Source organism: Sinocyclocheilus anshuiensis, unplaced genomic scaffold (genome assembly GCF_001515605.1).
Source record: "Sinocyclocheilus anshuiensis isolate Anshui unplaced genomic scaffold, SAMN03320099.WGS_v1.1 scaffold628, whole genome shotgun sequence".
In the NCBI taxonomy this organism is placed as follows: Eukaryota; Metazoa; Chordata; class Actinopteri; order Cypriniformes; family Cyprinidae; genus Sinocyclocheilus; species Sinocyclocheilus anshuiensis.
The window spans coordinates 903,794-918,706 of NW_015555750.1; the positions used below are offsets into that span (position 1 = coordinate 903,794).

General features: G+C 36.2%; 1 protein-coding gene across 1 annotated transcript; it reads right to left on the minus strand.

The window, feature by feature from the left end:
* Nucleotides 1–6,001: 6,001 nt before the first annotated feature.
* On the minus strand, nucleotides 6,002–13,047 carry LOC107673655 (short stature homeobox protein-like). The gene is made up of 6 exons (XM_016467343.1): nucleotides 12,729–13,047; nucleotides 11,190–11,398; nucleotides 8,716–8,773; nucleotides 8,309–8,397; nucleotides 6,656–6,868; nucleotides 6,002–6,366 (listed from the first exon to the last, which is right to left on the minus strand). Exons 1-6 carry the CDS (start codon nucleotides 12,979–12,981, stop codon nucleotides 6,277–6,279), a joined length of 912 nt encoding a protein of 303 aa, XP_016322829.1. The 5' UTR covers nucleotides 12,982–13,047; the 3' UTR covers nucleotides 6,002–6,276.
* Between the last annotated feature and the right edge of the window lie 1,866 nt (nucleotides 13,048–14,913).

Sequence of the window (14,913 nt, forward strand, 5' to 3'; positions counted from 1 at the left end):
AGGGTTAAGAAAGTCCTTTTTGGCACAATACGGGTCTCCACATTGGACTTTGAATCAAATTGACAGTGACAACAGAGAAGCTGAAGGACTGGGCCATGGTTTACACAAAGCTTAGTGTGCGGTTTAGATTATACACAGCAAAAAGTCACAGTAGATTATCAAACAAAACAAAAAAAAACTGCCAGACAAACAGTTTGTCCTGTATGGACAAACACTTGGAATTAGTGGGTTTTTGAAACATAACAAGCATGCATGTTGAATTTGTCTCAATAAATAATTTTGCATACTGGTGTGGTAAATTAAATATTATGATAAAGTTTATATCAACTTCTGAACTTCTTATGCATTTTTAGATCTATTATTATCATAGCTTATGCTATTGCAAGACGTTTATGTCTGTAGAACAAAGTGCTTTCAGTTTGGTTAGTCTTGATCTCAGTGTCACTCAGTATATTTCTAGTTTCTCTGGTATAGCTGTTTCAAGTATTTACTTTAATATTCACGTTTCCATTGTTTTTGTTACAAAAAGGTATTAAGTATTGTTTAGTTACTTGTAGAGAATAAATAACTTTTAAAGTAACTGTCACTATGGAGTAATTTCAGACAGCAGCTTCTGTTCACATCTTAAATAGCATTTACTTAATGAGTAGAGACTGTGACGCATGGTGTGAAATAAATGCGGTAAACAGTGAAATGGATTTCAAAGTTTTCATCATTCAATATTGCATCGCTGCATTGCATTCACATGAGAGCGCTTAACTGGTTTTATCTCCCAATAGAGGGAGATAGACTAAGGGCATTGAAAACTCAGTTGCCTCTGATGCATCTGACTTTGATTCCCACTAGTAAGAAAAGATTTTCACTGTGTCGCCAGCCATTCAATCGTGAAGCTTATCTGAAAGCAATGGGAATGCCAGAGAGAGTTGACTCGATTGTTTGTTTATCACTTCTTGTAACCAGAAATGAAACCGGCATTGATCACTATAGCAAAAACAGCAAAACAGCGCTGGTTATCATTAATTCCAGTCAAAATATTCCTGCAATTTTCTATAGAAGTTCTTAAGCTTCAGAGTTATTTTCCAGAAATTTGCTCTATTAATATCAGCAAGTGTAATATTTTACAATACTCAACATGGAAAAAAATTATAACTCAAAGCATTTTAACAAGAGATAAATGTTTGGTTTTATCTGATTTTCTGTCTGGAAGGGCATGATCTCAGAATCAATATATTTTAGTTATGTCTAACTGAAGGCATAATTTAATTTAAACAACAAGAGCTTTCACAAAATATATACAGCATCCCATTTAAGCCTTTTGTTGTGAAAATAGAATAAACAGGAAACACTTTCCTCTGAACAGTAAACAGAAACTGTTTCCAATGTTATGCAATGTTAGATTAAATGTAGATTTGACTTTTAATGATTTTATAAGCATTTTCTGTATCAGCCATCAAAACAAACATTATTAAACATCACTGAATATAGTGGCCTGTTATATATGTATGTATAGTTGTTAGTTCATATAATATGTATTTCATTTGCAGAGTATGTGTTATATGTGCATATGTGTACACACACAAGTATTTTTTGTTTTTACAAAGGAATTCACAGTAATTTGTAATATCTCACCTTTTCAGAAATCTTGGCCTTGCTGACCACTTTTTGCTTTGAGAAGATCAGGTTTTTGAACCTTTCAAATGGTTTCTCACTTCTTACAGGTAAACCACCAAGGTACTGTAACTTGTCTCTCAAAGTGGAGGCTAACAGATTTTGAATTCCAACTTTTATGCTGCAAGAGAAATGGCACCTAAAGTAGATTCTCGCTACTTTACTATTCTGTTAGATGCAGGTCCTGTAGGGTTTTAGTTTGATACTTCAAAATACAACAGATTTAGACTGAATAAGAAAGCAATACCAGACCAAGAAAACGGCTAGCTTATTGGTTGAGATTTAATGGCTCGAAAAAACAAAAATGGCCCCAGATGGACAAATTGCTGTCAGCCTGTTTCACAATCTTTAGTTCTCCTTTAAGTCTCCATGGTCAAATCAATATTAAGACTTAATTCACTGGTGACTTTTGAATTAAAATCGCTTTGAACAGATTTCTTTGTTTAAAGCTTGTTTTAATATTTTCAGTTATACCCAGCACTTCCATGCTTTTAAAGTTTGCATCTGTATGTGTTTTTTGATTACTTTAACTGTTTGATAGCATTATTTTCATTGATTCAGTAGAAATACCTCAGCTTTATAATCACGTCACACAGTGACATTTTGCAGTGTACAATCTCAAGATGTTAGCTATTGTCAATCCTTTGAGTTAATATAATTCATATACCTAAACGAACTTGTTTTTGTCATTGCATTGCAATGTTTATCTGCTTGAATTCAGCACAACACCTTTTCAAATGAGGTATTGTAAACATTCAAATATTAAAAAAGTTCTCAAGGTTCCAGGTTACTTACTTTATTCATTTTGCAGTGGAGGAGAACATTTACGGCGGGAGAACAGATGAATGTTTTCCAGTCACTGAAGCCCAGCTCCTTGTTCATTTTGCCAATTGCTAATGAAAGAGGATGTCAAAGACTGAAGTTTGCGTATCTTAAAGTTAAAAATGCAGTCGAGCTCCTGAAGACCTGATGTGGATGCTTAGAACTTTTCCAACTAGAATTCCCAACACCTCTTCTTTCTTCTTTAGAGTCTTGTTGAAAAGATTAAAGGTAAACATTTCCTTGCACTTACAAGTTATGCATGGACATACAGTATAGTTTGGCTGATGTTGATAAGGCTCGCATGAAACTAAATGGTAGCATCTAAGTTCTTGTCGTTTCAGCAGGAATGGCACACAATGGGGAATATGCTTGAATAAGCCATGTTTATGCCTTTTCAAAATGATTTCATTGCCCTATGTAGAATATAATTCAGCATTTTATAAAAGGTCTAACACTCTCATGAGCTGTTAGATGTTACAGTAAGTGCCTCTTCCTCAAATGTACAAAATTGGGAAGTGTTTTCTGAAGTTTGTTTCATTATATGCCAGTGCTACGATAAACAATGTTTTATTATTGAAACTAAAAGGTACATCAGCTTTAGTATTGTCAGCCATACCACTGCAATAAACTTCGTCACTTTTAATCTGAGCAATAACACTGATTCAATAATAAAAAAAAAGTTTAGTTTGGTTTACTTTTAATTAAAAGGTTTCATAGGCTGCTTGCTTGTCTTTATTTGTGACTTGCGGCCAATATAAATACCTTTTGTGTGTTTGTGCATGTTGAAAAAGAATCCATGACTTTGTGTGGGTTGATTGATGGCGGTTCTAGGTTGCCAATTATTAGAGCACATAAAAGGATACTGTTAGGTTCTGCTTCATCCAGCAGACCCCAGCCAGAGGTCAGTGCCTAAATGTGCGGGTATCAGCCTCTGCCTATATCACTCCATCTTGATGTATGAGTGCTAAGCTACAAATTAAACGTGCTCCGACCTTTTAGGGGGTACTTGCTCAACAGGACGCCATTTGGACTAATTTCTCCAAGAGATTTAGACAAAAAGCCACTATGTTGCCTGCAATTACTTTGTGTACACACATCTGGATTTGGGTTTCCAGATGCAACAAGCCATCCATAAAAGGCTTGCTAAAGACAGATGTGACTGCGATGTTAGTTTAGATGTACGGCGGGTACAGATCCATATTGCACCTCGTACATGACAAAGAGGCATGATTTTGTCTAAATAGCCTCACGGATCAACATCTAGTACATTTGGATGGTAAAAACGCTTGTGTTTTAGTTGATGCTCTATCATGCTAGAAAAACATTTTCATTTCATTTGAAACAACCTTTAGCTTTTCAGATATAATATATTGTGGCTCCTCAATAAAGAGTCTTGTAGTAATCATTTTAATGAAAAAAAAAGTATACATCTAATATACGAACGTGTCTGAACCAGAGCAACCTTTATTCATAAAATTGTAGAGGGCCACAAAGTTTTACAAACTCTATTACAAATATTTATAACTTTTATTGATAGATTACTTGTACAAGATGTACATTCTTTTTTTTGTGAAACAACAAAAACAAAAAAACTCAATGGAGAATCATGTTTGGGCATGCTTGCATATGCAATATGATGGGATACAACAAATTCCTTGGAGCATCAAGAAAATCTCAACAAAAAGTCTTATGGTTTCATCCACCATCCCTGAAACGTTTGTAAACTCAAACACGCTACATTTTAGTCAAACAAATGTACTGCAGTCACACGTTCGCGCAAAACTGTTGCAAATGTTAACATTTAAAAAATATATAAAAATAAATGCAAAGCCATGTAAATATGTACACTTGAAATTCGACTATTTAACATTTATAAACTTTCAGTTAAAATAATAAATAAAAGCACCTATGACGTCAATTAAAGAAACAGAAACATTCCTAAACAACCGTAATGGTGAACAACGAAAACAGCCCACAATGTAGCGTTTATTTTTAGAGGTAGACCTGACCAAGATCTACTACCGTAGTTCAAAGGCAATTGATGTCTGAACTGGCAAACTGTTTCATGGTACGATCATGGAAATAATACTGTTTTTTGTTACCTTGGTAACAAATTCTTAAGCTTATTGTATTAAATTCAGGAAACTGTAGACAAATCTTGTTTATATGGGGAAAAAAGACTGTGGATGCAGTTGCTGAAAAAATGGTTTTGGAGCTTTAAATTAAATAATTCTACCTCTATTAATGCGATCAAATTGTTGTCTTTGGCTGATTTATTGTTATGTTAAAAACCAGACATGTTTATGACCCAGGACCCCTAGAGCATTTTTGTACAGTGTCAAAAGAATCTTCCTTGTCTGCTTTCAGTGATATCAATATCTCTTTAAATGCACGTGTACAAAAATTATATTTGAATACCATTGAACTTCTGGGAGTTATGGCACGTTGCAAATGAGTTAGCAAATTATCTTTTACACAGCTTTTAAGGATGTGTTAGTGGCGAAGAACTTTCAACACATCGACATCAGTGCCAAAAACCCAACAACTTAAAAACCATTGTTTAATTGGCAAACATCAAACGCTATATTACGTTTTCCATATTTACAGTATTGCACTTAACTGCACATAATTGCATTTCAGTTAAACTGATGTTTCTTAAAATGTTAAATTACAAAGTTGCAGTTACTGTTTATCCTTTTTGAAACAAACAAAAACGAGTAATTTCAATGTATTTCAGCAAAACGAAAGCCAAATTTGTTTTCCCCTTACATAAAAGTAGTATATCTTGCATTAAGCATCGTAAAACCTTAATACAAGACCTGAAGTGCAAAAGCTAGGTTCACTTCTATTCCAGGACACATCACATAAAAAAGAAGAGAGCACAAAATATGAGAATGAAAGCTAAAGTCCATACACATGCCCTGAAGGAAATAACAGCAACGCAACATTTCCTCCCAAAACAGAAAGAATCATAAGAATTCCACTAAAAACCAGGCGATTGTACCATTGATGTTATTGCTGTTTCCAGTCTTTGTCCACAGCAGAATGAACAATGAAAAACAAAAAATCAAAAATGCAAATAACAGCTTTAGATATGAATTGTAGTGGAGGGTTATCATGGCAGTGATCAATATAGATGTATGTCAGTTACAATGGAGGCCAGCCCCAATAGGTCTATCCTTCAATTGAGCACGTGCACTAGGCAGCGGCACAGTGGTAGGAGGCAAATATGGCCGTCGCTTTCTTTTCACTTTGAGGTTGAGATTCCAACGTTTCAGTGTCTGTCCATAAAAACACAACCTCTAGCCTCACTCTGTGTCTGCCTTTTTAAAGTCTTCTCTCCTAGTTGGTTTTCAGACAGACATCCAGACATTTTTGTATGGTCCTGGGGCTGTGATCTGTGCCTGGAAAGGGCTGAGCCAGTGGCCTCCAAGAAGTCCTGCCTGTTGGGCGAAAAGTAAAAGGTGAAACAATGAAAAACAAAAAATCAAAAATGCAAATAACAGCTTTAGATATGAATTGTAGTGGAGGGTTATCATGGCAGTGATCAATATAGATGTATGTCAGTTACAATGGAGGCCAGCCCCAATAGGTCTATCCTTCAATTGAGCACGTGCACTAGGCAGCGGCACAGTGGTAGGAGGCAAATATGGCCGTCGCTTTCTTTTCACTTTGAGGTTGAGATTCCAACGTTTCAGTGTCTGTCCATAAAAACACAACCTCTAGCCTCACTCTGTGTCTGCCTTTTTGCTTTTTTAAAAAGTCTTCTCTCCTAAACGCTGGTTTTCAGACAGACATCCAGACATTTTTGTATGGTCCTGGGGCTGTGATCTGTGCCTGGAAAGGGCTGAGCCAGTGGCCTCCAAGAAGTCCTGCCTGTTGGGCGAAAAGTAAAAGGTGATTCATTGGTATTTAATTACCTTTCTCTACAAGTGGTTTGTTTTGGCAGCTGTTTTTTTTGTGACTTTTTTTCTCTCTCTCTCTCGCTCTCATTCTCTCCCCTTACACCCCTTTTTTTCTCTTTTGTTTTTATTTTGTTTTGTTTTAACTGTGAGTGTCACGGCCTTTTCACAGGCTTAGTCTTGTGTTAGAAGCAATTATCAGTTCAGAGCAGCAGAGAAGCCCATGGGGGTCAGAGTCCCAGCGCCTCGGCGTGTTTTCTTGCCTTGAGTCGCAGGTCAGCGATGCTGGAGTTCTTGCTATTGCTCTTGGCAGCCGCTACCACGGCGGCCGCCGCAGAGGCCGAGTCTGCCAGCGATGCGATTGGTAATCCAAAGGGCGGGGGCGGGAACATCAGATAGGGAGCGTGGGCCGCGAGGTGTGGGTGCAGGTGAGGATGGGAGTGTCCGACCCCCTCCAACTGTAACTGAGCTTGGACCTGCGGGGCGAGCAAAAACAAACACGGAGTTAGTCAGCGGCCGCGGGGTCAGCTCGAGGAGCGGTTTCAGACTCGGACACCCCTCCGAAGGCTTGCGCTAACTGTGATTTCAGTGAAAACAGTCACTCGCTCAGTGCATTCTTTTTCATCTGATCTTGAGCTGCATTATGCAATGCGCTCAGACAGCTTAGTCAAAGAACTTCCATCAGTTGCAAATCTCACATCTCCGCATATTAGTTTGATCCACACTGAATCTTTCCATACAACCGCTAAAAGCTGCAACATCATGTAATCTTAATTATATATTCAATGGCATAAATAAACAATTTTGCACCCAAAATATTAATTCTCATATATGTATAAATATTTATTCGCATGGTTCCTTGGGGGGGGGGGAGATGTAAGCAGGCAGCATAAAATATCAGGTTGCAGATTCTTAGCAATTATTTCAGTAAGATGAGGTGAAAATTAGACATCGGCTGACTTAAAAAGTGACTTTTCTATTTTCTTTTTTATTTTTATTTATACTTTTTTAGTATTCTTCTCATGTATCTTTCTTTGCACAGGGATCATACATATTTCAAAGCTTTACATTTTGCAGTCCAACTAAAATACAACATCTGACAAGCTGCACACGTTTTTGACACCGGGAAAGAATGTTTTACCAATGCTTCTTTTTTCTGTTTTCCACGTGAATACGAAACATAGGGAGATCGCTTTGAAAGGAGGATAAATAATGTCAGACTTGGTAGTCTGTTATTTTTGGAAAATAATCAGGTATGAATACAACCTGTCTCATCTGAGTTTCTTTGCTGCTCACAATTTCTAACCACATGCCTTCTGACTTGATGCCTGGCACTTGCATTTATTTTAATTAACTGTGTGAAAATACTCATAAAAATTAAAGCAGCCCCTTGCTCCAGTGTCTCCACAAATCAGTCAAATTGGACTGTGCAACCCCACTACAGGGGCAGTCAGAACAACAGGTGGTGGACATTTGTGGTGTTCAGTATGCAGTCCTCACGCCTAGGCCCTGCCAATGCTGCTCAGTGCCAATAAGCATCAGTGCGTTATTCCTCTCTTTCATAATCTCTTTTATCTGCCGTTCCCTCGCTGTGCTATTAGCTTAATTATGGCTGCTCTCTCGTCTGGCTGATGCAGACAGTTCTTCACCACCAGATGAAATGTCTCTCGGTCCCTCTTATCTCATTCGTCTCTCATCGGGCCCCGGAGGTGAAAGGTTCGCGGCCTTCGCGCGACGCACGGAGACTAGCGTCACATCAGATTGTTTGTCAAAGCCTAAACATTTCACGGCCGCTACTTTTAGGTGGTTAATATCGCGGAGCGAGACGTTTATTTAGTCGACTGAACTGCACATTTGCACATAACAAGAAACACAATAAAAAGGAATAAAAATCAGCTTCGTCATTCCTAGCCTACCTGTTGAAATGGCATTCTGAGTGCGCCCATATTCACGTAAGGAGCGACCCTGCACGCGTCCAGGTGACTCGCGGTGCCCAAAATAACACCTGAATAGAAAAGAATAATAAATTAGCAGTTAATAAATTAAACAATAAATTAGTTAGTCATAATGATTTTTTATGTAGATGATTTTACCAGTTATATTACATTTAAAATGTTATGGGTTATAAAATGGCTTATCGGTGCAGTGAGCACGTGCAGGACACATAAGAGCTGCAGGCTCACGAGCACCCAGTTCTACTCTGGCTTGGGTTATGTCCCGTTATTAATTAATTTAGAAACGCATGAAATAAGAAAAATTAAAATATCACAAAAAGTTTGGAAAATTAGGTTATTTATTGAAATAATATTTTAAGCTTTTTTACCTTTATGCATTTGATTTTCCTGTTTTCGGCATTTCGCTCTTCTGTTCTGAAACCATACCTAAAATCAGAGAGGAAAAAAAGTTATTCTTTATCGTGTTCACCACCTTTCACTACTTTTTTATATTACAAATTAAATTGCAGAAATGTGCAAATCAATTATATTTAATCTGTCCATGCAACCGACATTACAGAAAAACAGCGCCGATCTCTGTTGCCTCTGTTAATCGGTCTAGATTATTATTTAATTTCAATTGGAAAAGCGAATTCTGTTATTCATTATTCGACAAATCTTCCTATAATTAATAATGCAGTTTTCATCTTCTACACCAATGAATTCTGGGTGTATTCTTTGGCTGTGTCTACATTTAAGTTTTTTTTTTTAATTTTCTTTCTTTATATGAAATAACGTAGGCCTACAAGCTCTTGTCAAAGCACCATGTAAACTAACTGACAATTTTACATCGCTGATGAGGCCTATTATTTTTTTAATTTATTATTATTTTTTCAATAAAATAAATTTGCTGCATCACATAGGTGTTTGAAAATGTGGGAAATAATAATTATGAACAGTGTAAATTTACACTATGCTATACAGTTTTCCATCATTACTCGCTTTGGTCGGTTCAGTTAAATCAGGCTATTAGCGCTGCTTTTTCAACTCTCAGACTCGCTCATTAAAATTTAAAAGGAAACGTCTGTCAACCTGTTTTTTTTTGTAAGGCACTCGGATTTTGCATTATAGATTATTATTATTATTATTATTATTATTATTATTAGGCCTATTCAATGTGTGACTTTTAGTGCGCCACAATGAATGCATCATATTTCAATCTCTGATCGATTGTAATTATCCAGCACTATGCTATAGGGAAAGTGAGCTACACTGGTTTCGACAGTTATTTCTTCATTAAGGACCACTCAATGATGCGGTTCACAAATACCCTAATCTGATTTCCTTTTGATTTTTATTAGAGACAGTGAATAATGACATTTAATTTAGCCCTGCACCAAAAACCGAAAGATATTAGTCGTAATTGAATTACTGCCTTCTCCTCACTGAGGTCTCATAACTTTCAATTAGATTCTTGACAGCTGGTCGGCGTGGGGCTTCTATAGAACAGTATAGTAGCAGGTCCATATCAACTAGGCTAGCTCACGTCCATTGCGTTTAATTTTCTGCGAAATTTGAAATGTGATACGAGTCATAAAATGCCGTTGTGATGCATCATACAGAGGCGTTTTAACGCGGTATGAATTTTTGGTTGCATCAAATCACAGCTCTGACCTATTCTTTGCTCTCCTCTTTTAAGCTGATTTCGCCTCCGCCTCTGAAACATTCAAAAATGTCGTGCTTGCAAGCTGTCACACTGGCAAACAATGTTACTTATTTTCCCATTACATTTTGTAAAACGGCCTATGTCACTGAGTTAAGACAGAATTGAATTATTCCTAATACATTTTTATAGGAACAGTATATCAAGCCAATGGCAGATATTACCAAGATAAGGTTGGAGAAAATGAGGTGAGTGACATAAGAAGGTATCCCCTGCAGCAGTGGTTCAATCTCTTCATTAATTTTAATGATGTGGTTAGATTTTTCTGCAGCACATAAGCAAGTTTTCCTTTGAATATAGCTGCTGCTGCTGCTGCAGGAACTAAAAGGCGATTTCGTATCCACACCCACCACTGAAACTGAACCCGCATAAATCGAAAGATAACAGAAATGCTTTGAGTGAACAGAACAACCATCTCCAAATGTTAAACATCTCAGGCGCGTGGTATGTTATACAAATTTAATCTAGCCTACTTAAGCAAATGTGTAGGAGGAATGAAGGCCTAGCGATCACACTTTCACTCTGTTTTATTTATATGATTATTTCCCCCTTGCCAGTGCACTTCTCTATTCCTAGAGTACTTCGTAAATAGATTGCCTATTATTTCTAACTTTACAAACTGCTAACTAAAACCCTTTGATTTTACATGTACATTAAGTTAAACATTTAAGTAAACACCACAGCAGCGCTATTATAGGAGACTTAGTATCTTGCTAATAATAATATTAAATGTAAAAGCAATAAACATTATGAATAATCTCCGTGGACATTATTTTTCTCTATTAGCCTATATGTTTTGCTGATAGAGCAAGGTTTGTTTTTTCACACACGCACACGGGCCTGCTTTAAACTATTTCGAGAACATGTACGTAAAACAATGCAAAATGAGTTACACAGAACCCTCAATTGGCATCCAGCTTATTTGCATTTCCACTAAAAGGTGCATTCGAGATGCATTCGTTTAAAAATTCATCTGTTTTTTAAATTAATAATATTTGAATATAGTCATATTTAATATGTGCATGTTTTATCTGTTCTAAAATTGTTTTTAGAATGTGCAAGTTTTTTTTTTTCTTCGTGGTAGAATTTTAAAAAAGAATAAAAAGAATCCGTGGAGTGTATGGAAGAATGGGCTCTTACCTGCACGCGGGCCTCTGAAAGCCCCAGCCTCTGACTCAACTCCTCCCGCATGAAGGCGTCTGGGTAATGCGTCTCATCAAATAAGCGCTCCAGTTCATTCAGCTGCTCCAAGGTAAAATTTGTCCTGCTCCGTCTCTGCTTCAGTTTACTCTGTGCGTCCTCGTCCTCTGATTTCACATCCTCCTTCTTGTCTTTGCAGTCATACATTCCTGTGAAAATACAACATAAACACATCAACAAAGTAGCCTACTTCTTTTAAAGCGTTCATTTATTACACAAGTGTTTAAAAGACTGGAGATGGCGGCTCAGAAGTCAAAAGAATCGGGAACTAAATAAATCTAATTATACGACGTCAACAGAGAACACTTTTTACAAATTTAGATTAAAAATGTAAACAATTTTGTTAGGTGAAATCCAAGATGAATAGCAAGAAATTGCAGCTGCTTTGAAACGTGCATTGTCGCTTTACAAATAAAAATGACTTTAAACACAACACGTAAATGTTCTCGATTTTTTTCTATGTATAATCAGGCAGATTCGTGTAATTAAGGGACAGGGATAAAAAGGTTAGGTTATTATGTAGTTCTAAAATTACATTATGAGATATTAGGAAACATTAGAAGTTTGCAATGAGCTAATGCAGCTCTGCACTTTTTTTTTAAATATATATATTTATATAGAACTGAGTCTTCATTCCAGAGCAGTAAACTGTGTTATTTGCAAGTTTTGAAAATCAAATGTAAACTTACAAAACTTTGTCTTACTGCAATCATTTATTCTATACATTCTGTGAATTGGTCTTTGTTTTGCTTTTAATGTAGGCCCATATTATCAATGTAATTTAAATGTATTATTATTATTATTATTATTGAGGTGTTGTATTCCAAAACAATCTGTCATGGGCCTGCCATGAATGTCGTTAAACGTCTTTGTTCACAGTTTCTGAAGCAAACCCGTTTTGAGCCCCGTTTTATATTAAATCTCACTTTTAAAATGGTATCACCCATATGGTTCTGTTTCAAATAACAACCTTTTTTACTCTTTATTTACACAAGTGTTGTACGTAAAGAGAAAATAAATGTCTGTACTCATTTCCTGGCAATTTAAGGAACGCTCAGGAATAAATTGATAGATCGTCCTTTCAAATTCGACAAGGGCCTATTGTTTTGACTGTAATTCCTCAAATGTGAGTACAGACTTCTCTTTTTATACATTTATTGTGATTCTTTTACTTAAAATTGCCTATCGTGTATTTCTGTTCTTTTACAAAAGAAAACAGTTCTCTACACGGCACACAACGAACAAGTGCCCATTGCATCAGCTGAATACAGCTTGCATTTCTCCACTCGCATGCTAGTTAGCCTCTCAGGACGATCAAAATCTCTCTTTAAGATAATGAAAATGACCTCAATGTACAGTTACTCAGATTATATAGATATTTCAACAACGTCAAAACGCGGTCTCGCGCGAACATCTAATTGTAAACGCGTCTGCAGCGAGAAACATTAGGCTATTACACTTTGCGTAAGTGTAACTCACCGTCAGTAGCCCGTGTCACGTTAAACTCCTTCAGTTTCTCCTTTTCCAGCTCTGCGTGCTCCTTGTAAAGGTGTACCGGACAATGGTTGTTGTTGGTTTCTGTAATCTCCTGAAGGTTGGTGTCCGAGTTTCCCAGCTCTCTGGCTCGGGCTAAACCACTCTCCAAAACTTCCCTGTACGTGATGCTCTCTTTGCTGCTCTCCTTGGTTTTCTGATCGAAGGATTTCGACACGAACGCCGTGAGTTCTTCCATGGCTGATTACAGAAATCCACTTTAAAATGTATCTAACGCGAATCTTTTTTTGTCTGCTCAACAGTGAATTGGGCGATATGTTTGCGTGTAGACGGGTTAGATCACTCCTGCTGTTCTGTCTTGTGTTTTTCAGATCACACTATTTATACACGGCCACCTCAGCCCGGCCCCCATCGCCATCATGTCTGGAGTCATTACAGGCGCTTCTGAATTCAACTTTCAGCGGCTTTACCTCAAATCAATGCTGCGCTGGATGGAGTCCCCTTAATTTAATTATAATTAATTAGGATTCCTACGGTGCCGTGTGGTCAATTGGAAATGGGAACCGTGTTTAATTAATTGTGTGATAATTTCGCTCACGCAATTAGAGGATATGAATATTGCAGCATGGCATTATCAGTTCATTCTGGTATATTGACGTTAACATGGACGGAGGCTATCGAGAATCCGATGATCTAGGTTAGAGAAACTAATCGAGCGAAAATAGACGGTGGTAACTTGCACGGGATCGTCCAATTTGTGGACAACTTTTCGATGTTTTTATCGCCAGACATTATTTTGAGTGTTTTATTAGCTAGTTTGTCGGATATAGCCTATTAATCGTGAATATAAGTAGCCTAAATAAAGTATTTTTTCCCACGTAATTTATTGCACGTTTTTATATTTTAATATGAATTTATTATATTCTTACATACAATTTTACATTGCATGAATATATTTGAATACAATATTAAAAATAATATTAATCATAATATTTTAAGATATTACTGATAGGCTATTGATACGATATCTTAGCTTAACTGGGCGTTTTCTCACAGTTAAATCCAGTAAGCTATAATTGTGTCCCATATGTGCTTTTATTTTATTAGAAAAGTTATTTTATTCAGCAATTTAAAAACATTCAAATAGATATAAAACATTCAAAACTTATTTATTTATATATATATATATATATATATATACACCCATTTATTTTATTAGAAAAGTTATTTTATTCAGCAATTTAAAAACATTCAAATAGATATAAAACATTCAAAACTTATTTATTTATATATATATATATATATATATTTACACCCATACGTAAAGATAAGAAAACATTTGGTGTGATTGTAGTACAAATTGACCCGGCGCCTTTGCAATAATTTTTCAGTTTAATTGTATAGCCTACGACGCAAGTCATTTTACTGTACCTCTGATCATCATAATATATTGTATGTAAAAATAAACAAGGCGTATATTAATCTTAAATTAATATAGTCTGTATTTAAAACGGGGTACTAAAATGCTCTCAACATTTTAAGATTTAAAATATTTTTTAAATTATTTTTAAATTCTTAAAGTGTAAGATAAAATCGATAAATCCATCAGTGACATAATCATGAGCATTTATTTCTAGTGTGGTTATTTTAAAAAATGCATAAGACTCGGATATGGTGCTATGATATTATCGCATGCACGGATCAGTGCAGGGCGAGAATAAAAAGGGCAGAATCAAAAGGATGTTATGATCCCCTGTGAATATTGAGCACCGTGGTGTGAAATCGCTCATGTAAACCTCACAGATGACGTGTTTGATAGCGCTTTATTTATTAAATCCATCCTCATTTAAGAATGCAGCCCCGTATTTGAATATTTTTCTAACATATGACCTCGTGGTTCATTTTTTTTTTCCTCATTTCTGTTTACATTTTAAGAAGCCACTATTCTTTCAAACGAGCAGTAGAATTTTTGTTGTTTTTTACATTTTATTTTATTTTTTTCTGGAAAAAACGCTAGTCTCATCATTCAAACTGTGTTCACTCTTCGAAGGTATTATTTTTGCGCAATAGTGTTGACTATATTTAAGCAGTGATGCTGGATGGAAACTCGTTTGTAGGGTCACGTCAAGGGAAGGATAAAGTGTGTCAGGTGCACCTTTGATTCCGGGAG